The sequence below is a fragment of the Bos indicus x Bos taurus genome, chromosome 18 (genome assembly GCF_003369695.1).
Source record: "Bos indicus x Bos taurus breed Angus x Brahman F1 hybrid chromosome 18, Bos_hybrid_MaternalHap_v2.0, whole genome shotgun sequence".
NCBI classification, from domain to species: Eukaryota; Metazoa; Chordata; class Mammalia; order Artiodactyla; family Bovidae; genus Bos; species Bos indicus x Bos taurus.
The window spans coordinates 54033656-54057117 of record NC_040093.1 but is presented as its reverse complement, the minus strand read 5'-3'; the positions used below and the strand labels follow the sequence as shown (position 1 = coordinate 54057117).

General features: G+C 50.8%; 2 protein-coding genes across 2 annotated transcripts; one reads left to right on the top strand and one right to left on the bottom strand.

Moving 5' to 3' along the window:
* Nucleotides 1-1803: 1803 nt before the first annotated feature.
* EMC8 (ER membrane protein complex subunit 8) lies at nucleotides 1804-13646 on the bottom strand. The gene is made up of 5 exons (XM_027513874.1): nucleotides 13090-13646; nucleotides 5865-5941; nucleotides 3596-3665; nucleotides 2786-2880; nucleotides 1804-2273 (listed from the first exon to the last, which is right to left on the bottom strand). The coding sequence occupies exons 1-5, from the start codon at nucleotides 13318-13320 to the stop codon at nucleotides 2114-2116; spliced, it is 633 nt and encodes a 210-aa protein (XP_027369675.1). The 5' UTR covers nucleotides 13321-13646; the 3' UTR covers nucleotides 1804-2113.
* A 2-nt stretch (nucleotides 13647-13648) lies between these two features.
* Nucleotides 13649-20901, top strand: LOC113875460. Its single transcript, XM_027513875.1, has 5 exons — nucleotides 13649-13801; nucleotides 15008-15081; nucleotides 18781-18948; nucleotides 19755-19886; nucleotides 20649-20901. Exons 2-5 carry the CDS (start codon nucleotides 15009-15011, stop codon nucleotides 20783-20785), a joined length of 510 nt encoding a protein of 169 aa, XP_027369676.1. The 5' UTR covers nucleotides 13649-13801; nucleotide 15008; the 3' UTR covers nucleotides 20786-20901.
* Nucleotides 20902-23462: the final 2561 nt, after the last annotated feature.

Below are 23462 nucleotides of genomic sequence, written 5' to 3'. Positions count from 1 at the left end.
TGGAAAGCTTAAGCCAATTTTTCCTTAGTGTGCACCTTGCTTTTTGTCATTTAGGAAGTCACAGCCTACCTTTTCACATTCAGTATTTTTCAATTCTTAAAAGCAACCATTAGATTTGGATGGCATTTTTAGGCAAACCGGTAATTCATTTGTCCCACTCTCTTCATGATGGATGGATGTATGAACAGAGAAAAACGTCCACCAGAATTTTAAGCATATGGCTGGTTCTAAGGGGATGTCTCTACACATTCCCCACCCCTTCCCCTCCAGCCCCTTCGAACCAAAGCAGGACTCATTTAGGAACGTTCTGACTGACAAGAATCTCTTCAATATACAATATAATTTGTGTTGCTTCTCTAAATCTTTTCTAGGGAAATCACAGTATGATTCCATTTCAGTGGCTTTCTGATGGGCTCCTACTCTCATCCTGGGTGGGTAACGACTGTTCTAAGGGCTGGGAGACTGGAGGCTCAGAGGCCACACAGCCAGGCCTGGAGAGAAGACAGAGGGGAGCCCGGCACAGGGCCCAGGGGCTTTGCTGTTTTCACAAGCATCCAGAAGCAATCGTCTGCACTTTGGAAATTTGTTTTTGTTTCTTCACAGAGGTAAAAATGTGGGACAATAAGACCATCTGTGCAATGCTTCCAAACTAGACTTGGCCACACCTTTGGCTTCAAATAGCTCTACCAGTTACCTTTGACCTTGACCTGGAGGTAGCACATGCTCATTCTAATTTCAGGAAAAGACAGCCTTTTCTGTGGCAAATGCTAGAGACGGACTCTTCTCCTTTCCAAAATAAAATACAGACCCATCTGGAACAAGACTGCCCGCTGCACTCCTCCTGTGCTGGTTGCAGCCTCTGAGGCGACGAGAAGGTGTAGTGCATCGGTATGCCAGCCCTTCATTTGTGTTCCCCACACGACATACGGTCACCTTACAAAGCCAAGGGTGAGCTGGATTTGAAGGAAGGAGAGAGAATCTGGTGGACCAAAGGAAGCATGTCTATTGTAAGCAATGCTGGAAGGTTTCCTACTTGATAAAACAGTGAAATGCTGCATCGTAAGCCTTTTCAACAGATAACCCAATTGTCACAGACTTCCTTCACATGGTCCAAAACATGACAGCGGCAAAGGTACAGGTCTCTGCACTCTGCATGGAATAATTCGTATGAAAAAGAATAAACGCGATGGAGTCCTTTCCCCATCAATTTCCTACAATGGGGTTAAAAAGCTTAACTGTTTCAAGCGTTAACGATTACAGACTGGGCGCTGTAAAACTCCAGGAGCCTATGTTTTGTTCAGCTCGTGTGGCTTCATATACGAAAAGAAATAATTGTGAAGAAATAAATTAGAGCCATTCGGGTAATCATGCAAGCCAGTCGAGTCAGGACCGACTCTTGCCTGTTTAAGACAATCTTAGCACACCGATCCCCTTTTTCTTCAGTTCCATGGGTTTCCCATCTGTCTGCTTGAGGAGCATCATACAGGGCTCCCACTCAAGCTGCCTTCCCAACGTGTTTGTTTTTACCCTTTGACGATGAAGGTTTCCCAGGCACCAGCAGCATTATTCCCATGTGAAGAGGCGTGGCAGCTAGGGGAGCCTCCTGGCTGTGCACACCAGCATTCGGCTCTCAGACACAGCTTGGCACCGGCACACCAGGCACAGGCCTGATCCCCAGGCTGGACGATATTAACTCAAACAGGATGAAAACTCACAAACACTCTATTTTGGGTATAAGATCTGGGCTTTTTTTTTTTTTTTAAAGACAGTTCATATGCTTTAAAAAGTATTCTCTCCAGATTATAAAAGGTTAGTTAAAATTGTTTAATAGGAACAATCTTGGACAAGCAGAAATAGCTTTGATTTGAAGAACTATAGCCATGTACAACTGGGAAGGCTCCACAGGGTGGTCGGATGGGATGGTCTGTACCTGGTCTAGAGACTTTGCATTAGACAGGTGACTGATGGACATTCTGCCCTCTCTCAAGGCACACGCCACTTCTGAAAACTGTCAGCTTTCCACACCGACTGTGATATTTTATTTACATTTAAAAATAACTTCTCTTCTTCAGTGTAGTGGAAACGCCCAGAGACCAGTCATTGAAACCCCTCCCTAACACAAGTGCAGAACAGCTTTATTGATCTCTGGATTTGTCCAGTCATTCCGAATGTCATCCAGGTGGTTATCAAAATCCACGAGTGTTTCGTAGGACCGGCTGTCCAGGAGCGATGCTGAGATCCTCTGGGCCTCTGGCCAGTCTTCACAGTAATCACTATGAGGTGAGACAGGAGAAGTCAGCCTCTTACTCAAAACGCGTGGCTTTTCAATAGAGTAAACAGGAAACCAGCCGCGCGCAGAGTAGTATAAAGGAAGCCAAGGGTGAACTCGAGCAAACACATCTAAACACATGAAGATACATATAAAGGATATGAAACATGCAAGAGATAACCTTCAAATGAAATTCTGAAAAAGCTGGAGGTAGATGACTGATTGCAAATAAACCACAAAAGCCTGGGAAGAGGGTCTGGCTTAGGGAAAGGTGGCCTGGGATTGGGAGGGGAGACCCGTGAGTGACAGGATGTCCCCACTGCTTGGAAACCCTGTAGGCCTGTCCTCTGGGGGCTGAGGAACACCCGTGACTTCTGTATGAGGTGTGCACACTTCTCTAGAGAACATGTAGCTTAAAAACCCAGGAGGCGGGGGTCAGGTCTCCCGTGCAAGCAGCGTGCCGGGACTGGCCCCAGCGCACGCGGCCCACGGGCCCCCCCGGGAATGGGCACTCACTAGTGCGGGTCTCTGCAGCGCCATTTGTTTTCGTGGTGTTCATACACGTGGATCGTGGGGACCACACAGTCCATCGTGAACTTAGTGTTGTCTACCTGCAACGAGACGAAGGGCGCACTCGCGAACAGAGCCAGGACCTCCGCGGCAGCCTGCGGGTCCCTCCCTGGGGCTCTCCCACGGGGGGAGGACTCCACAGGGATGTCAGGGACGGGCGCAGCAGACACCCCGCCTCAGAGTGCACACCACCACAGCCCAGGCTCACGGTGCATCACATGGGAGAAGCACTGAGTACTTGACTGCTTTCTCACACACCCGAAGCTTCCAAACGTTACGCTGCCTTCCCTGTTAGAATTTCATCTGAACTGAGAGGAACAGGGCTCCTGACATGAGCTATGTCCGTCCCTGCTCCCTCTGCTGTGCTGGTTGACCTAATTCAATGCGTCTCAGACTTGAGTGTACATTGGAATCATCTGGAAGCTTATGGAGACATAGATTCCTAGGCCCCCAGAACCTGCATTTCCAATAGATTCCCGGGTGGTACTGATACTGTGAGCATGGGGATCCCACTTTGAGACCCATTGTAGCTGAAAGACCCCCCACCTCTGGACACCCGTGTGCCATGACTGCAGCGGCCCTGACTCAGCAACTTTAAGCCTGCAGTTGGGAGAAGACGGCCGAAGGAGGCCATGGTCTGATGAAGTAAGTACCTGCAGAAAGGAAACCGCTCACAGACAAAGCTCCCCGTCAGCAAGAGGCTGCTCAGCAGCTGTCCCCACACACAGGACTCTGGAGCGAGCGACAGTGACTCACCATGATGAGAGCCGTGTCACTGAAGCCCTCGGCGATTCTGGAGGCCACCTTTTCTGCTACCTGGTTTGGACTGAGAGGGAAGAACCAACGAGGTTACCAAGTTTTAGCTGACGCTGGGCAACACTGTCTGCCTGTGGCAGAGTAAACAGCAATGACACAAAGACCAACAGCACCAGTAAGCTACCTCCCGTGTGGGGTTACACCCATTTAGGTAGCTTTTGGGGACTGTGATCCCGCTGCAGTGACTTGTTGCTCTGCTCAGGGCAGACCAGGGGCCCTTGTCTTTTCGTGCATCTTTCCCTCTGTACAATCAGTCTCAGCTTTCTGAAGCAGGGACTGAACCAGAAAGAAACACACTATACAGTTACGACCCTGTCGTCGTGATTGAGGTGAAAAAAGCAGGCTTAATGCTTTATAAAAATAAATTTAGCCAATATTCTATTTTTACCTTTAAAATTGAAAATTTACAGAGATGTGTGATTATCTGCAGCATCGTATTAAGAAAAATGAAACAAAAAACAATGTAATAGACAAAGGGCCCCAGGGAGTCTCATCCCCCAGTCACCCTGGAAAGCCCTTAGAGTGAAGGCAGCGCTGCACAGGTGTCTCGAGGGCCGGGGTCCCGCAGCCACCGGCTCATCTGTCCACACCCTCCCGGAGGCTCCTCTGTCACGGCTGTGGGTGGAGTGCCTCCTGCTCCTGCTGCCACAGTCCCCGCACCACCCGCACAGTACGGGCTCCGGGGCCTGCACCACAGGCCTGGGTTCCAATGTCTTCCAAGTTCAGTGCAGCAGCTTGAGGGCAAGGGCCAGGAGTCCGTGGCTCAGCTCACCACAGAGCTTGGCCTGGGGCAGGGGATTCACACTCTGGCAGCTTCCTTCGTGTAATAAGACCAAGACTGACAGGCCGTGAACAGGCTCCAGTTCATCAACATAGGGAGGCAGGTGGACTCGAAGGAGGGGCTGGTAAGAGACGCACTGAGGAGAAACCAGAGGCATGCACGGATGCAGGGACCAAACAGTCAGAGATGTCTTGGGAAAAGCTGAAGAATCAGGGATCAGAGAGCAGCTCTGCATGTCGTCCACAGAGAGGCTGGCACAGAAGCTGCTCTGAGTCCATGCTGCGCTGGGGACTCTGCCACCCTCAGTCCTGACTGGGCCCAGTCCTCTAGAACAAAACAGTTCACATCTCTGGAAGTGCTCCATTGGCTTACTGTATTATTTCCCCAAATGCTACTGAGTCCCACCACTTGCCTATGCTGGGCGAGTGGACATGAATCCGGGAGGCATTTGGTCTGGGGCCCTTCACTGCACCCCCTGACTGCCTGGACACGGGAGCCCATCAGCTCTGCCTGGCCACATGAGCAAAGCTTCAGGGTCACCCAGCTCGTGCCTCTGGCTGCTCAGGGTGCCGACTCCTCTGGGACTCTCTCTGTGAGATCATGTCAGGCTGGCTGCTGGCCATATCCCTTGACCAAAGGACACTGTTCTTCTCAGGGCGGCGGAGGTGGCGGGGTGGACACAACTTCCTGACCCGACCCATCTTCATTCCTTCAGGCAGGGCAGGTGCCAGCTTTTGTCACCAGCTCTGGGTAATTGCACCACCCTCCTTTCTCTGACAGACGGTTCACACCTCTGGAGATAACCAGCTTGTTAAGTCCACCTCAAATTACCCTAACATTAGGATGTTATCAGTTTTTCTGCTAGGACATTGATGCAGAAACAAAGCAAAGATCTCAGCTTTGCTCGTTAGTGAGAACCACCATGGGGGCAACTAGCTGGATAAAAGAAAACAAGACCTATTGTATGGGGAAAGTAGCAAACACCATGCTTTCGTCAAAGCAGCAGACCCAAAGAACACCAAACCTAAAGTTGCTTTTTTTTTAACCCCCCAAAAGAGTGGAGTTCTTGCCTGGTGTTCTGCCCTACATCAATCCCAGTTTGGGAATGGGAAGCAAGGCACAGCGGAGGGGGGACTGAACAGGAGGCGCTGGACTGTTGCTTTCGCTTTCAGAATTCCCTTTAAGCAAAATAAAGACAACACAGGACAGAATCCCAGCATTCATCTGAGTCTTTAGAATAACTGGTGTTTGGAATGACCCGTACCCCAGCCCTCCTGGAATACGATCAACAGCACGGAGGGGCACTGTTTCACAGACTGCGCCCCAGCACCCCTGCAGTACTATCTACAAGCACGGAGGGATTCTGTTCTGACAGATTCTGCACCGGGAGCCCACTGAGGGGTTTCGAGGGGTTTCACAGGGATATACCTGGCATCCTTTACTCGTTCATTAGCTTGATAATAACCAGCAATCACGTAGCTATTATCTTTGCACCACGAATCAATCTGAAAAGAGAACAAAATTTGGGAAGAAAAGGTGAATGCTTTTTCCTTAAACATCAAGTCTCAATAAACAAAGGAACCTCCCTCCCTCAACCAAATGCTGGGACAAGACAAACAGAACTCCTGTATCCTCCTCCCTACGAGAATGAAATGCGGGAGTTTCCTGGTGGCCTCTGTTGTTCGGTCGCTAAGTTGTGTCCTAGTCTTTGCAACCCTCATGGACTGTAGCCCACCAGGCTCTTCTGTCCATAGGATTTCTAGGATTCTGGGCTTTCACTGCTGTGGCCCAGGTTCAGTCCTTGGTTGGGGAACTGAGATCCCACCAAATTATGGTGGTGGTATGGCCACCAAAAAACAAACACACACCAAATGGGTGTATGGGTGTTCAGGGGAAAGGAGGCCACCGCAATTAGCTTTTCCACAGTCCATAGGAGGTCAGAGAAAGCAAAGAGCATAGGCTCCCCCTCTCTCGGAGGTGGAGTGTCTTCCCACAGAGGAGGAGCCTGCAATGGCCGGGGGTGGGGTGGGGTGTGAGGCTGGACACTAGGAATGACCTCCTCCCCTAGTCCTAGCAGAAGGCTCCAGCGCAGACACATAATAAATGGGTGTAGTGCCGTGGGTGAGGGGGAACCAGTGTTATCCACTTTCTCTGACAAGATGAAGCACTGAGGCCTTCTGGGGCTTGAACAAGCCTTCAGGTCGTTAAAATCAATCCTTCACAGATAGCAAACTAAAGAGCTCAGAGAGGGTCTAAGCTTGCACAGCCAGAAAACAGAGGCAGCATGGGAATCTGAGTCTCTTTCAAAGTCAAGTCCTTCAGTACTGTTATTTCAGTATTCCTTGTAATACACTATGAAAACCCTTGTGCTGGGATGTGGGGTGCAGGGGAGCACGCGTGCATGCACTCACAGACTTCCCTGTGGCATGCTTTTAAACAGGAGCATGGCTGCAGATATTTTTTTTTTTCTTTTCTAATTTTATTTTATTTTTAAACTTTACATAATTGTATTAGTTTTGCCAAATATCAAAATGAATCCGCCACAGGTATACATGTGTTCCCCATCCCGAACCCTCCTCCCTCCTCCCTCCCCATACCATCCCTCTGGGCCGTCCCAGTGCACCAGCCCCAAGCATCCAGCATCGTGCATCGAACCTGGACTGGCAACTCGTTTCTTACATGATATTTTACATGTTTCATTGCCATTCTCCCAAATCTTCCCACCCTCTCCCTCTCCCACAGAGTCCATAAGACTGTTCTATACATCAGTGTCTCTTTTGCTGTCTCGTACACCGGGTTATTGTTACCATCTTTCTAAATTCCATATATATGCGTTAGTATACTGTATTTATGTTTTTCCTTCTGGCTAAGTTTTTTGTTTTACAATGCCACTCTTCTCATCAGATTTAGCATCCTGCAGATCTAATGCAATTATTAAAAACAAAAGGTCGTCCTGTTTTGCTGTAACAGAATTTTAATAATACACTGCAGGAAATTCTATTCTCAGCTTGCAAAAGAAGAGATACAACTGATCCTCAATTTTTTTCAAAGTGAATTAACTGGTTAAAAAGGGTTTCTTTTCTTTCTTTTCCCTTTTTAAACATAGCTCTATTCGTTCTTTTTCTCAAATTCTGGTTTGGGACTCCAACAGTCTCCTTTATGACTAAAAGCAGACATTACAAAATGGTCACAGTCCAAGGTTCCCTGGCTCACACGAGGATTAGAATAGTAATTCTGCCCTCCTAAGAGCTCACAAATTACCATACTGGGTCAAAACCAAGGCTCAATGAACCAATTAGAGGCTTTGGTCATCCACCCAAGAGATGAGGGCTATGTCGCCAAAATATTTATAATGGCTCTTTCACTCTAACTTTGAGGCAAATTATTCCACAACTACTTATATTTTATTTCTATCACCTCTTAAAAGAATGAGTCTTGGAAACTCTACTGCTGCTTACAGCAGCAAAATTCTTTCATTTCTTTCTAAATTTACCTCCACGTGGTATCCAAGGGCATAGCCTAGTTCTAAAATCTGGCACTTGGTCCCATTTCCTGAACTCACACCCCCACTGGCCCGCCCTTTGGTGTCGCCCTCTTAGCCTCTGTTTCTGATCCAAGACTGGTCTCTTGAGGGCGTCCTCATGTAGGTGATCCTCACGTCTGCCCACCTCTGCGCCCCTCGCCTGGCTCCGCATTGTGGGCTGCTCTTACATCCAGAGTCACAACTACAGAGAGTGTCCTGAGTCTGGTATGAACACTTAGTGGCCTAACACAGCACAGATCTGTCTCACAAGTCGGAAGTCAAAAACAAGTCTGTGGGGCTGCCTCTTGGCGGAGACTTGAGGGTAGAATCTGCTCCCTGCCTTTTCCAACATGGAGAGGTCACAGGTCACTGCATTCCTCGGGTGGTGGCTGTCTCACTCTGACCCCTGCTTCTGTGGTCAAAATTCTCTTCTCTGACTCTTACCCTGCTGCCTCTTATGTGGACCCTCTTATGTGAACCCTGGGTCTATCAGATAATCCAGGATAATCATCGCATTTCAAGATCCTTAACTCAATCTTATCTGCCATCTCTTGTTCCACGTAAGGTTACCTGTCCAAGGGTCCAAGAACTAGGACGTGGACATCTTGGGGGGGGGGCATTTTTTTGGGCCTACCACAGCTACCTTTAATGTAAGGATAAGATGATTATTTCCCACTGCTGCTATCCCGCAGCAGGCTGCACCACAAGTGCAGGGTATCAGTTCCCTGACCAGACGCTGAACTCAGGCCACGGCGGTGAGAGCACCAAACCCTGACACCAGGCCATCGGGAGCTCCCACAGCAGTCTTCAGTGAGCAGTCTAAGCTGCTCCCCAATCTTGCTTCTGGGCTGAAGGGAATGGTTTGGGATTCAGTCTCCAGGAAACACACAGGGTCACCCTGTACCTGTGCTCAGACAGCAGAGAAGGCATCTGACAGGATGGTGGATTCCTGTGACAAACGAACATACCTCAACTGACACTTTACCTAAAGAGGGGTGGATTCCTATATAAAACACTCTAAAGGCCTAACCAAATTCTAGCAGAAAAATAGTGTCATGACCTTAAACTTCTAGTAGAACTCTTTGCTTTTTGTTTGTTTTTCTGGCTGCATCACATGGCTTGCAGAATCTTAGTTCCCCAGCCAGGGATTGAACCTGAGGCCCCGGTAGGGAAAGCATCGAGTCCTAACTACTGGACCTCAGGGAACTCCAGGTAGAACTCTTTGAAGAGGCTGCTCCCAAAGTGAACCAGGTCACAAAATGATTCAAATAAGAACCACCAAATGAAGTCTGGATGCCTGTGATGGGCAGGCACAGCCTGTCCACTGTCCAGAGAGACACCAGTAGCCACCAGTTGATGACTGGAGAACCAGCCATCAGAGTCCACCGAGTGGCGAACACAAGCTTCAGTGGACCAGACGTCATCAGTGAGTGACGCAGCATAGCAGAGTCGGTGTGTTGCAGGAGGCAAGCAGCATGGACAGTCGGCCGAGTGGGGATGGGGCAGGTGGCTCTTGAGGGGTTTCAGAATCCTGCAGTCAGCCCAAACAGCTTGTTAACAAAAAGCCCAAGTGGATTTAAGTGGCAGATTATACAGTAGGCAACTCGTACCCTCCAAGTGGGGCAGGACAAAGCAAAAGAGCTGAGAAGCTGTCTGAACTCTGTTCTCAGTGAATTCGTTTCTGCTGCTATGGTGTCCTCCTGTGATGCATCTTGTGAACAATCAAAATGAAAATGTTCACGATGGCACTCTGATACCTGGCAAGTGACTTTGATACAAGGTCCAAATCCTGCTTTCACTTATGCGGTTTCCTTTACTTTTCAGATGGAAAGAAGGACACTGTCACCTTGGCACAAGCCGCCACCCTCTGTTCACGTCTTTCAGGCCTGCTCCCTCGCAGACATGCAGGAGAACTACTACAGGCTCGGGCCCACTCGTCCATTCCCAGCTAGGCTGGACAAAGAAAGCAGCTTCTCTTGGCAAACTTGCTAGTGTCCGCATGAGCGAGGCACCTGGAGTTCTCATAATACTGCATGCACTTCCGTGACCACAGCCACAAAGCAGGCAAGGCAGGGAGCTGCTAAGTAAGTCACCCCAAGGAGGGTGCTGCTCCCACGCTGGTCACTTACAAGCTAGGTGTCTGGGAGCCTCCCTGTCTGCAGCAACACCCAGGCCCTGGAGTCTAAAACTAGAGGGGTTGGCGAGTTTCACGGAGAAGAAAAAGATCCTTAAATCAGCAGCTGATTCTTCCATGAGGAGGAGCTGGCTTTGGAGGAAGAGCGCTGGAGATAAGGGGCCTGGGAACAGAGAGCGAAGGTCACGGGAAGAACTGAAAGGAGAGCCCAGAGCAGCCAGCTCCCCCTCCCAGGAGGAAGTAGGGGGCTGAGCGAAAAGCCAGAGGGGCGGTAGCCTGTGCAGATGAGCACAGGCAAAGCACACATGGGGGCAGCAGAAGGAATCCTAGGCCCAAGTCAAATGAGAAGTCATCAGAGCAGAAGGTACCAACAAGCAGCTCCCAGCACTAGGAAATCACAGTGGGGGTGTGTGTGTGTGTGTGTGTGGGGAGGACAAAGAGGGCTTAGGCAAACAGCAGCTTTATGCTAATTTCCCTACTGACATTTTATGGGTTTTTGCTATTAGAAATAATTCCATCACTACTTACGTCAAAGGATTATAAGGATAAATTAAGATAACAGGCCTAAGTACTTAAAAAAAAATAGAAAGCACCCAGAAATGCATGGATTTTTTTTTAAATGGAAAATTATAATGAAAAGCCTTGCAAAGGAATTTGATGCTGCCCTTTGATGGACAGAATATCAAGTCAGTCTTTCCCACTTATCAAAAATAACCCAATACAAAACTCCCTGAATAGAAACAAGCCATCAGAATTAGGCCTCGTTTATAGTTTTATGGATTTAAATGCTTTATTAAAACATTTTCTACAGCTGATAAACTGTGGCTGAGATTTTTCATTGCCTTCAGGTTATAAAGTTGCTAAGACAAAATCTGAATGATATAAACTTAAATATCTTAACAGTAACACAAAAACTTGTAGATGGTTTCAAATGGCAATTTTTTTCTTTATGACTTTATTTTCAAAGTTATTTAATTTGTACTCAATTGACATTGTTCTCCTACTTGTTAAATGCTGAGTCTATGATTCAAAGTTTTGATCAATATAAGAAAAGTGAGCACAAATTACCATATTGCTTGGTAGGACAGACATTCAGACAGTTTTTACTGTCTTAAAAGAGGCTAAGTGCAGAAAACCTAGTTTGCACTTAATTCTGTTGGACAGGAGACTCCAACACTGAAGGGCACACTTGGGGAAACACTCGAAGGTGCATCTGGAGTACAGATGCAGTGGTGCAGAGCGAGCAGTGCCCCTGAATGATTTCTACGATGAAGTCTGTCCACTGCTCACGTCTCTCTCTGTCTGGTCCCTTTATACTCTACCTTCTAGCTCATCTCTAAAAGTGTGTCGTCACCCCCCCCCCCCTGCCCGGTTTTCACCTGGTCCCTCTGTCCCCTTCCTCCAGCCTTGCCCCTTGGGCCACCACTTGCATGTCCCTTTCTCTGGGCAGCCTGCCCTCCCTGACTCTCCCAGCCTGGGTCAGCAGACCCCTCCCCACTTTCTGCTTAACCCCCCCATATGGCACTTATTCTTCAGTACTGTACTTGTCTGCCTGGTACAAGTTCAACCGCTACACACGTACTGTATTTGATCCATAGCAATATCCTTCCCCTTAGCACAGGCTTGGCTCTACTGGAAAGCTGGATAACCCTGCTTAATACTACTGGTCAATAGAGTTCCCTGCGAGTGACCGACTGCACTGCACATATCCAATCACCACACAGTTATCTTGATAGAATAATCAAGACAGGAAGCTCAAAAGACTTGCATTAAAACAGACACACGCATACCCCAGGAACACACTGATACCAACAGCACATTTCTTTAGGAGCTAAAATGTTGATTCTATACACATCATCTACTTTCTATCTATGTTCTGCCCCATGATGATAGGAAAAAATTCACACAATGACTCAGTTTAACAAGTACTCAAAGATGTGCCCAGTAAGCTTAGGCAAGGACTGCTGGTCTAAAGATACTTCCTGCTTATTAAGAATTTACATGGGTGTCATAATTAGGTATTTACAAAATGGATTCATTTTACTTGTTGGGATGTAGAGAAAAAGGATTTCTACTACTCTTCTCAAACTTAACTACTCTTTGCATGAATCAACTAATTCTCTTTTAGTATCTTAGTTTATACATATTCGAAAAATTCTACCTCAACCCAGGCAGGTCTGAGCCTACTCCTCCCTAAGGTTTTAACTCCAATTTACAGGTCGTCTTTTTTCCTTCACTGGTCACCATACCTCAACAACTACGGCCCAAAATTCAATAACCAGTCGGTCTGTTCCTACGCCACACCTTTTCCCACTGTACTTCAAATAAATCAGTCGTGAGCAGACCCACAGAAGTGTGCGGGCTGGAAGGCCAAGTCTGCTCTGGCTTTCAAATTCCACACACAGTCTTCAGCTTTTAAAATCACGGTTGCATTCCAGATATCACTAAGGAAGACAGACAAGCTCTTGTTCACGGAGCGCTCGACGCCGCCTTTCTAACCGTGGGTCCACCCTGGGTGTCCCGGGGCAGTAACGTGGTTAGAACCGCGCCTTGACACCTACGGCAGACACGGATCCGGCCGCGCGACGGTGCGCGCGAGCCCAACGGCAACGTCCAAACTCCCCGCGACTCAAAATTCCAAATACAGACGCTCGGTTCACAGCGGCTTGTCTCTATAAGGGCTACCGGTGTGAGAAAATCGGTGCCTTTTCCGTCGCCTAAGGCGTTCTAAAAACACCCGGGACGACTAAGGTCGCCCCTTCGGCCGCTGCAACGACGAGCTGCCTGCCACCTGCGGGGCTCTTGCTAAGTGCGTGCGGGCAAAGACCAACGCGCTCTCGCGGGTCGTCCGTTCACGATCACGGCGAACTCGGCGGTGCTGGGTCCCGAGACTCCGGCTGGACCACCCTGACCTTCTAGCCGGGACGGCTCGGAAGCCGACTGTCAGCCCGCCTCCTGTCCCGCTAACTCTGAGGCAAGCCCCTTTCCGCGCTTACCAAGGTGAGGGCCACCTCCAGCATGGGGGCGAGGGCCAGGGTGCCGTGGAAGAGGGGGATACAGTCCACGAAGAGGGTGTGGTGGGCGCCCGGGCCGCCCAGGGGCAGGTGCTCCTTGCGTGGCTTCTGCTTCTCGGCCACGAGCAGTCCGTTGACGGCGCAGTGCGGGTACTTCGCGCCGTGCAGCACCATCTTGCAGTAGGCCTGGGTGGTCAGCTTCACCCCGGGCATGCTGAGCCCGGGAGGGCCCCGGAGGCCCGGCGCCGGCCGAGGCCTGGATCCGCTGCCTGGCCGCGCGGCGCCTCAGGGGAGAAGGAGGACGAGGCGGCGGCTCCCTGGCGCGGCCCCGCGGCTGGCGAGGGCCCCTCACGGGCCCAGACCCGCTCGAGCTCCGCTCCTCAGACGCCGGCTAACCACCCGGGAGAGGCCGACGCGGCCACCTTAAGACTCCACTGGCGCTTTCCGCCGGGCGCCGCCGGAAAGCGGACGTCCAGTGGCCGCCGGAAAGCCGCCCAGTCCGGCGTTTTACGACGTTCGCCGCTCGACCTACTTCCGGTCCTGTGACCTCCCGCGCGGTCGGGCGCGGGGTGGAGTCCTCCTCGATCCCGTGGTGCTCCGCGGCTCGGCCTCGCTCTCTTCCGGTCGCAGGCAGCCGAGCCTTAGAGGGCGGTCGCGGCGGGGACGGTGGGCAGCGGCTGGTCGGTGGCATCAGGTGAGGCGGGCGGTGGCGGGTCCGCGCCGCGAGGCTGAGGAGGGTCGAGCCCTGGGAGTCCTCGGGCCTGCGTGCCCACCGCTGGGCGCCCACAGGGAACTGACGACTGGGCCTCCTGTCCCGGTGACATTGAGGCCGGCCCTTGGGGGCTCCGGGCTCGGGAGCCGCCTGGTCCCTGCTTATATGACGCCTGGAAGCATCCGGCCGGTCTCCACCTGTCCTTCCGTAGCCGCGGGCTGGTTGCGGCTCTGACCTTGGAGTGTCCGCTGGCCGAGGGCGGGGGCCTGAGGGCAGGTTGCCTTGCGGGCTCCCGGCCGCCCCTCCCGACGGTGCTGCGCCACCGCCCGGGGTGTAACGGGGCTCCGAGGGAGGCGCCCCGCTTCCTGGCCTGGTAAACGCTCGGCACTCGCTCAGGCGCGGGCCAGGCCGGGGAGAAAACACGGGAAAAGGAGGCGAGTTCGGCTCTGACGTCATGCTTTTGTTGATTCTGCCTCTAGTGGGCTGCTTTCTGAATGAGTTCGGGATCTTTTCCATCAGCAGCAGCCCCCTGAAAGGTCCAGATTTAAGGGAGGGGCAATAGGGGAGCGGGGCCTGACCCTGAAAAGGCCCGCGTGAGAGATGTGTCATCCCGGTCATTCGTTGTCCTGCAGGGATTGAAAGTGGATCAGGCCACCTTTGCATCCATTCCCCTTCATTTCCCCTTCTAAGCCGGGGCACATATTAGGTCTGTAACCAAATAATGAATGCGGTGCGTGTCTCTTAGTTACTTGAAACTGTTTACCTTTTCCCTCTAGATGGTGGAGCCCGTTACTGGCAGCACATTCTAGCTTTTCCAGTCTCCTTAAACTATTTTTTTCCCTCTTTGCTTTTTAAGAAAGCTGATTTTTTAAAAAACCAAGGCAAAAAGAGCAAAATGCCTCAAACAAACCAGTTTTCTACCAGTTGCTTTAAGTGTATGTATATGAGACAGTTGGTTTATAAGGACGCTCCATTAAAACATGCTGTCTGCTGAGGAAAAAAAAAAAAAATCCTCATCCTAGGTTATTTTAAAAGTTTACAATCAGTAATGAAGAACCGGTCACTTATGTTGGGGAGAAAAAGAAAAAAAAGAATTGCATTGATTTCCAGAATGCACTGGGGCAAAAAGAATCATTCCTAATAGGTGCTTACCCTTGTTCATAGTGAAGGTATGTTTTTATCTTTCAGAATGTTGGCAACCAGAGTATTTAGCCTGATTGGTAGGCGTGCAATCTCCACCTCGGTGTGTGTTCGGGCCCATGGTAAGTGTCATCTTTCTTTTTGCTCTGCTGCTAGTAAGGCCCTGTGCTAGTTGCAGATGTGGAGAGCTTTGATCCTGATCACATTTTGTTGAGGAATTTGAAGGGAGATACATGCAGTTTAATGGTGCCTAGTTCTAGATTAGAGTTTTAATGACTCCTAGTTTGAGTCTTCGCTTATACTGATATTTTCTCCTCTTTCCTTCCCTTCCCTTCCCATGTTTTCAGGTTCAAGTTCCACACCTTTTAAGAGATCCACCCTATACCTGACTTTACTGTTCCATACCCCCCACCAACCCCCACCCCCACCGTCTAGCCACTTACCTTGAATATTGTTTAAATTATTGGGACAGCAGAAGGGAAGGAACATGGACTGGGTTTAATCTCATTTCTGCCTTGGACTTGCTGCTCAAGTTTAGGAATCTGTTCTCTCACCTGAAATGTACTTAAAGAACCTAGTTCAGAGCCTGGCACATAGCAAGTTGAGTTTTGCGTTTATCAAGCATCTTCTTTGTAGCTGTCAGTGTTAGACACTTACAATAAAGGAATATGAGACGTGGAATTACTCCAGAGTCCCAGCAATCTGGAGAGGAAAGATACAGGTAGGCAGTGTTTCAATGAGAGATAGGCTCGGAGGAGAAGCATTTAGCCTGGTCTGAGGTACGGGGAGGGGCTTCTGGAGGAGAGGCCTTGCTCTGCTGAAGGGCTGGTGGGGTTCCCTCACACTCAAGAGCGGAATGTTATTCCAGGCAGAGGGAAAGCAAGCAGGAGGAGGAAATGGGAGTCATTGTGACAGATTGTGTTACTGGGGAGTCAAGTGCAAGGCTTGAGTGATGGGTGATGCAGTCAAGAGCAAGACTCATGTATCCAGGGACTCAGGAGCTTTTGTCTGAGCTGCTTTATGTGTGATTTTTTTTCCTTGATGTTGTGTCCTTTAATTGGTGATACTTTGGTGTTACATTTCTGTATGTCCTTTATATTGCTCAGGATAACAGACTCTAAAACAGATAATTTTAGTAAAAGCATTATTGAAATGTTATTTAAATGAGTAGATAATAAAAATTTTAGTTGTTAATACATACAGAAAGAAACATTCCTTCACTAAAAGCCTAGAAGTCACTTAGGTCAAAGATTACCTTTTGTTTCCATTTTGGTTTTGCTAATGTATTTCTTTAGCTCTTTGTTTGTTTAGTTCAGTTTGAAGTATAATTTACAGAAAGGAAAGTTTATCTTTTCTAGATGTTATGTTCTATGGATTTTGATAAACTCACTCAACTGTGTGACAGTGACTCCAATCAGGACATGCAATACTTCCATCACCCCTCAAGGTCCCTTCATGTCCCTTTGGTCGTTCTGATCTTCTGTGAGAAGCCAACTTCTGTCTCCTTCAGGAGCACTGACCAGGGCTTATTCTTAGGTATTGCTTTAGGCAGAGGAAGTCAGATGTAGTTGGTCCCTGCGTGCAGCCATCCGCTGGCTCCTCATGCCTCACTGGCCTCATCACATCAGACTCACAGGCAGAGAGCAGCCCAGACCAGCGCTCCACAGTGGTTCGCTCCCTGCCCCACGGGTGGTTTGTGTCTCAGATGTACCAGGCCACCGCCTCCTGCCTCAGCTCCAGAGGTGTAGATGGTGCTTCCTTCGCGTCGTACCCTCTGCGCTGGTGTCATTTTACAGGAAAAGGTCCTGTCTCACCCTGTGTGCTTCCTTAGAGGCTGTGGGTTTGCGGGTAGTTTGAGGGGTGTTTGCCTCTTTGAGCGTAAGCTTTTGGAAGCAGGTACTTGCCGGGCTTACTCACTGCTGCCTCTCGCGCACACGGTAGGCGGGTGGAGGAAGCTGCTGTCTCTCAGACGAGTCTCGTCCTTTCATTCTAGATTTCTGGTCGTGTAAAGTCATACATGAAGTTGTTCTGCACATAGAATAGCCATTGGGAGCCCCCACTGGCAGCTCAGGTGTTCATGTGGCGACATGTCGGACTGAGACGGGAGCTCAGATTCCCTGGATTTCCTCAGCAGAGGCCCCCGTATCTATCCAGATCGAGGATAGAAATGATAACCTTCACTAGGATGCAAAATCTATGCTTTTCTTTCCTTTTAAAAGGAATGTTTGGTGTGTTAACATTTATGTGTCTGTATGGGGGCCTCCCCCACCCTTCCCATTTACTAGGGAACCAGGCCAAAAGTCCTGAAGAGCCCTTGGCAGCGGTGAGGTCACGAATTAGTCATTTTTGTTCTAGAAAATGCCGTTTTATGCTTAGGATGCTTCAAGGTTATAAGCATTTGCGTCTTGATAACAGTTTTATTAGATCTATTTCCCATGACACCCTGACACATTAAAGGCTACACTTGAGCAGTTTTCAGTACATTCGCTGAGTTGCTCCATTATCCTGTAATCAACTTGAGAACATTCTCAACACCCTAATTAACATCCATTTTTAATAACTCATGTAAGCTGAGTGCTTTTTAGTCCACTCATCATTTTAATAGCGTCTTAGAGTTTTAAAATTGGAAAGTTTTAAATGAAAACTTTTAAAATGAAAATAATAGCCATTTCATCTCAATCTCTTTGGGATAAGGTTGGGTATGAATATATGAGTGTGCTAGTCATAGGCAAGGCACTGGTGAGCATTTGGAGAATTTTTACTGCTTTGTTTAAGATCCAAGGTTTTCTTTCAGTGTTGTTAACACAGTTTGGGAGATTTCAATCATTCAGACTAAGCTAATGGAGATGAAGCATTTTTGTAGGACTTTATACCTCCAGATTCGTTCCGAACACAGAATTTCCTTGCAAATACAGGGTAGAATCAAACAGCTTTTTGCTGAGGGAAAACCTTAAAGTTTAAGATACTCTTTTTTCCCCTGCTTTTTGAACTTTTCCCCTTTTTACTAGAGTAATACATTGGGTACACACGAATTTGAAGGTGCTGAAATTTTTATCTTTTTGGGCAGAAGTCTCTATTTCATCCCTGCTTCCCACTGATGACAACTTGGGTTTAACTTGTGTTTAGTGGCATATTCATGTGAGTATCTACACGTAACTCAGATTCTTAAAAAGAAAATATAACCCCGATGGTATTCTGTGACTTGGTGTGTACACGACTCTCTTCCCATTTTGAGCTAGAACAGTACTTGGCATACAGTAGGCACTCTAAACCTTTGTTGAACAAGCCAAATGGCTCCATGATACACATTTCTAAGGTTATTTGCTACTTTGCTGTAATAAGCAGTGCCACAGTAGCCATCTTTTCATGTCTTTGTTTCTGAACTTTGAACCCTTGTTTCTTTTATGAGTTTTATATTGTTCTTCCCCATTAGTTGGAGTTCCTTGTGGAATGGCCTCCTTTTACTCCAGGCTCCAGTTAGTCCAGGGAACCTGAGTAGCTGTCCAGACTCTGTGTGAACCCCGGTAGTTGCAGGACATGCTCCCTCGTTCTCCCTGGCAGGTTGCTGTTTTGCTGTGATGAGGAGCGCTGCTGTTACCATCTGCCCTCCGTCCTCACCTGCTCTCAGGGCCACATGGGGCGAGCCTGCTCCCCATGTCACACGACCGTCCTGTGGTTGTCTGGAATGGGGGCCACAGCCCCTGGGATGACTGAGGTTTTCAGGGTGCACGTACCTGGACTGACTTCAGTTCTTAAAAGTACTGCCTTGTTTGTAATGGATCTTACGTGAATTTCAAATATTTGTCCAACATGTTTTTTAGGAAGTGTTGTAAAGAGTGAAGATTATGCTCTCCCGAGTTATGTGGACCGGCGTGACTACCCCTTGCCCGACGTGGCCCATGTCAAGAACCTGTCTGCCAGCCAGAAGGCCTTGAAGGAGAAGGAGAAGGCTTCCTGGAGCAGCCTCTCCATTGATGAGAAAGTTGAACGTGGGTATTGACGGCACCATGGGCAGCCTGCGTTGGGCGAGAATTCTCCTGGATCTGGGCTGGGCCCAGAGACCCGTGTGCTGGGGAGGGCGGGGGGCGGTGCTCTGCATCTGTGGGGCTGTCCAGGGCATCAGCTCTGCCAGCTGGCTGAACCCCCTCCCAGGTGCTGCTGTCCATGCTCATGGGCTCCAGCCCCCAGGAGGAGCAGGAGCAGGGTTGCAGAGCCACCGAGTAGAACTCAGGATGGTTTACATGTGCGAGCAGCTCCTCAGCGCCTCCGCTCGCTGGGGCTGGGTGTGCTAAGTACTGATGGGAGATTGCTGGCACACCATCAGGAAGAAGGCACGTTACACGGACCCCGTGCCTTCCTCTAAATGAGGAGGAATTTCAGGGTCTCCATACATCTCCCCCCGCTCCCCGAGTGTGAGGGGGGTGTTGGGGCCTGAAGCCTGTGGTGGTTCTCACTCCGTGCTCCACCGCACGCCCCCCCACGCCGAATGTGAGGGGTGTGTCGGGGCCTGAAGCCTTTGGTGCTCCTCACCCCCCCCCCCCCCCCCAGTGTGAGGCACTCCATGCTCCACCGCATGCTGCCCCCCGCCGAGTGTGAGGGGGGTGTCGGGGCCTGAAGCCTGTGGTGGTTCTCACTCCATGCTCCACCACACACTGCCCCCTGCCGAGTGTGAGGGGGTGTCGGGGCCTGAAGCCTGTGGTGCTTCTCACTCCGTGTGCCCCCCCGCCCCCCGTGCTGGGGAGCTCTACCTCGAGGTGGGCGTCTGTGCCCGCAGCACGGTCCTTTGTCTCCTCAGTGTACCGCCTTAAGTTCAAGGAGAGCTTCGCCGAGATGAACAGGAGCACAAATGAGTGGAAGACGGTGGTGGGCGCGGCCATGTTCTTCATCGGCTTCACCGCGCTCCTCCTCATCTGGGAGAAGCACTATGGTGAGTGGGGCGGTGCGTCACACAGACAGGCTCTGCCATCTGGGCTCCATCCTGGAGTGTTCACCAGCTTTGGGACGCTGGCTCACGTGAACTGAAGTGGTGTGGCCTGCGGCTGATTGATCCTGAACGGGCCACGCTTGGTTGTCCAGCCCAGCACGTTTCCAGTGGCTCATCTGCTTGGCGGTCAGGTGTCAAGGAGAAGGTGTGGTGGAAGTTAGACTGAGGAGGAGGACACTCTTACCATCAGGGGCTGTTTGGGATGCAGGGACTGCAGCTCAAGTCACCAGAGGTCTGGGTCTTCAGACGTAGCAGCTTCTGCTCGGCCGGCGGTGGGGCTGCCTGCTGGTTCTGGTGCTGCCTGTCCTGTGTTCTCTGTTCTGTGGGGTAGGTTGGCCCGTTCTGCGTGTGGACGTGGGGCGGTGACAGGCCTGTGACTGTCGCTCTTGCGTGAGTCGCCTTTGGTTCTGCTTGGGCTGCACGCTTGCCAGTGTACCTGCCGTCTGTGTCCTGCACAGGATACGTTCTGCTCTAGCGTTGTGTTTTCGTGCTCACTGTTACAAACCAGGGTGTAATTTGGGAGTACCAAGTTGTCAGTGCGCAGAGTTTAAAACCAGCACGTTGGTGTGGGTGTGGGTGTCGAGTGGCCGATGACGGTGCTGATCAAGTTGCTAGTGCCATGGGGCAAACTCACCTCTGTGACGTGTTGGCTTAGAAACACCTTGTCAAGACAGTGTCACCTCACGCCGTTGTTTTGGACTGTAGTGTACGGCCCCATCCCGCACACCTTTGAAGAGGAGTGGGTGGCCAAGCAGACCAAGAGGATGCTCGACATGAAGGTGGCCCCCATCCAGGGCTTCTCGGCCAAGTGGGACTACGACAAGAACGAGTGGAAGAAGTAAGGACCCGCGGTCCCGAGTCTGCACCTCACCTGTCCAGTCACCCGCATGCAGCTCCGCGTGCTCACTGGAGGCGCTCTGTTGCAGCACCAGTGCTAATAAACGCGCAGTTCACGTGACGGCCTCATGGTTGGTTCTTTGACGGTAACTGAATGAAGTGGAGCAGCACTGGACGTGCGGGAGGTTTCTCCCACGTGTCTGTCAGTAGTCAGTACCTTTCGGGTGTAAGTGAACTGGCAAAGACAAATTGTATAAGGACTAGCATGTGAAAACTAAAAATATCGAGTCCTTGGCAAGAGGTTTTTATGAGTAAAATCCCATTACAGTAGCCAGGCTGACAGATGTCCCTGTGGTCGCTTTTCTCCCGGAACTGTCCCCTTCAGATAGTTGGTGTTGGTTGGAGTGTGTGACCACGAGGTTGGAAAGGGCAGGCCGAGTTCTGTGTCTCCTGCCTGATTTTCTGGCCGCTCTCCACCTCTTTATCTAAGAAGCCACAGTGACGCCAGTGCCAGGCACCCTGCCCTGGCTCCCCGGCAGGCAGGCTCCCCGTGGGGGCTCCTCCTGCCGTCCTGTGGTTCTCCCGCCCACTCTAAAGTCCATTCCCCTCCCTGGTTCCTGGGGCCCCTGCAGGGGGTGGGGTGCAGAACAGATCCCAGAGCACAAGCTGCGTGATGGGGGCTGCTGGATAGCCGGTGCAGAGGGGTCTCCCAGCGGCACTGGTGCAGGGGCAGGCGGGCGGGTGGGGGAGGAGCTGTAACTGGAGGGGAATTGGGCCCTAGAGCTCACACAGGGGAGTGAGACGAAAGATGGCCATAGGTAGGCTCATGGAGGAGCAGGTTTAACTGGAGCCCCCGACTGTGGTGGCTTCTGGCTTGTTCTCAGAGGGCCAGCTGATCCCCTTTCCCCATCTCCCCCAGGCCCTCTGGTGGGAGAGGAAGTGTTGGCGCAGCAGGGTGCAAATCTGGCTGTGAGGACCAGGGGGCTCTGGGTGGCTCAGGCCTCCTCCTCGGTGATGCAGTTTTCAGTTCCTTTCCGGGGAGGGCTCCTGTTACAGGACTGACCTGACCCACCACGTGGCTTTTCTGACCCTTGAGTGGCCCTGGGGGGGCACCTGCCCTGCCGAGGCGCTCGCCGTCACGTCAGAATGACCCCAAGAGGGAGGGGATCTTCCCAGGTTGGAAGTTGGCTAGGGGCTGAGGGCGCTGCCTGAGTGGGGATGGGGGGTGGTGGAGACTGACCTCCAGACTCTGCTTCTCCCCTCTGGTGGCTCCACACAGTCTCCCTGGGCCTGGGGCTTCCCCTGAACACGTTGGAAGCACTCCTGTCAGACTCCAAGACATGACTGGTCTCTTCTCTCTTCTCTCTGTCCTTCAAAAAAATTCCCTTTATTTCCATTTTAGTAGTGATTCAAGAGGAAGCAGAATGAATGCTTGACCTAGCCCTGCATCTTGAAGCTGGAGGTCTGCTGACCACTTTCCAGATGGTCTGCATGTCCTTGGGGAGTGATAGTGACCACCACCCTTGAACACAACCCTCAGGGCTCACTCTTGGGGCCCCCAGGAGCACTGAGGACAAGTGAAACAGTGGGCAACATCTTGAGACTACTCACGAGGGCTTGGGAGGGGAACAGGAGGAGGTCGGCGGTGGGAGGCCTTCCCGAGGAGGCAGCGTTTGAGCTGGGGCTTGATGACTGTCACCCACACTTGAGACGGTCACACTTGAAAGACCGTGGACAAAGGCCTTGAGGACGACAGGGCTCACTGGGTTCCAGGACCTGAAAGACGACCTGTGGGATTGAGCCCTGTGAGAGGAAGGGTGTGGAGAGGGGGCTGGCTGAGCTCTTGGAGCTGTGCCCACGTAGCTCTCCCAGGGCGTTCAGGGAGACTGCTGCGCTCCTTGTGTAACATGAGGTCGGAGCAGGACTTCGAGAACCACTGTGAAGGCCAACGGAGCAGCCACTGGCTTAGCCAGAGGGGCCCCTGTCCTCCAGGAGTGGAGATTGCTGAGTGAGGGTCCCTGACTGGCCCAGGCGCTGCATGTCTGCTGGGGACCGTTGCAGGCCCTGCCGGGGCTGCCGCCCTCACCTGGCATGTGGAGAGCTCCTTGCCAGTTGGAGTGTGCTGTGCCCTAGCCTGCTGTCTTCATCTTGCCTGTCACTCAGGAGTTCGCCTTGTGGCCAGCTGGCAGCTTTCTACCCTGTAGAACTTAAAAATCATCAAATACAAATCATCAAATATCAGATACAGGTAACAGCGGATGTATCAAATGTAACCCTGGAAGCCAGAAGGCAATGGAACGGTAATTTGAACGAGAATGATAGAATCAGCTAACCTGTTTAACCCCATGTGGTTCAGTTCAGTTCAGTCACTCAGTCGTGTCCGACTCTGCAACCCCAGGGACTGCAGCACGCCAGGCTTCCCTGTCCATCACCAACTCCTGGAGCTCACTCAAACTCATGCCCATTCGGTCAGTGATGCCATCCAACCATCTCATCCTCTGTCATCCCCTTCTCCTGCTGTCAATCTTTCCCAGCATCAGGGTCTTTTCCAGTGAGTCTGCTCTTCCCATCAGGTGACCAAAGTGTTAGAGTTTCAGCTTCAGCATCAGTCCTTTCAATGACTATTCAGGAGTGAATTCCTTTAGAATGGACTGGTTGGATCTCCTTGCAGTCCAAGGGACT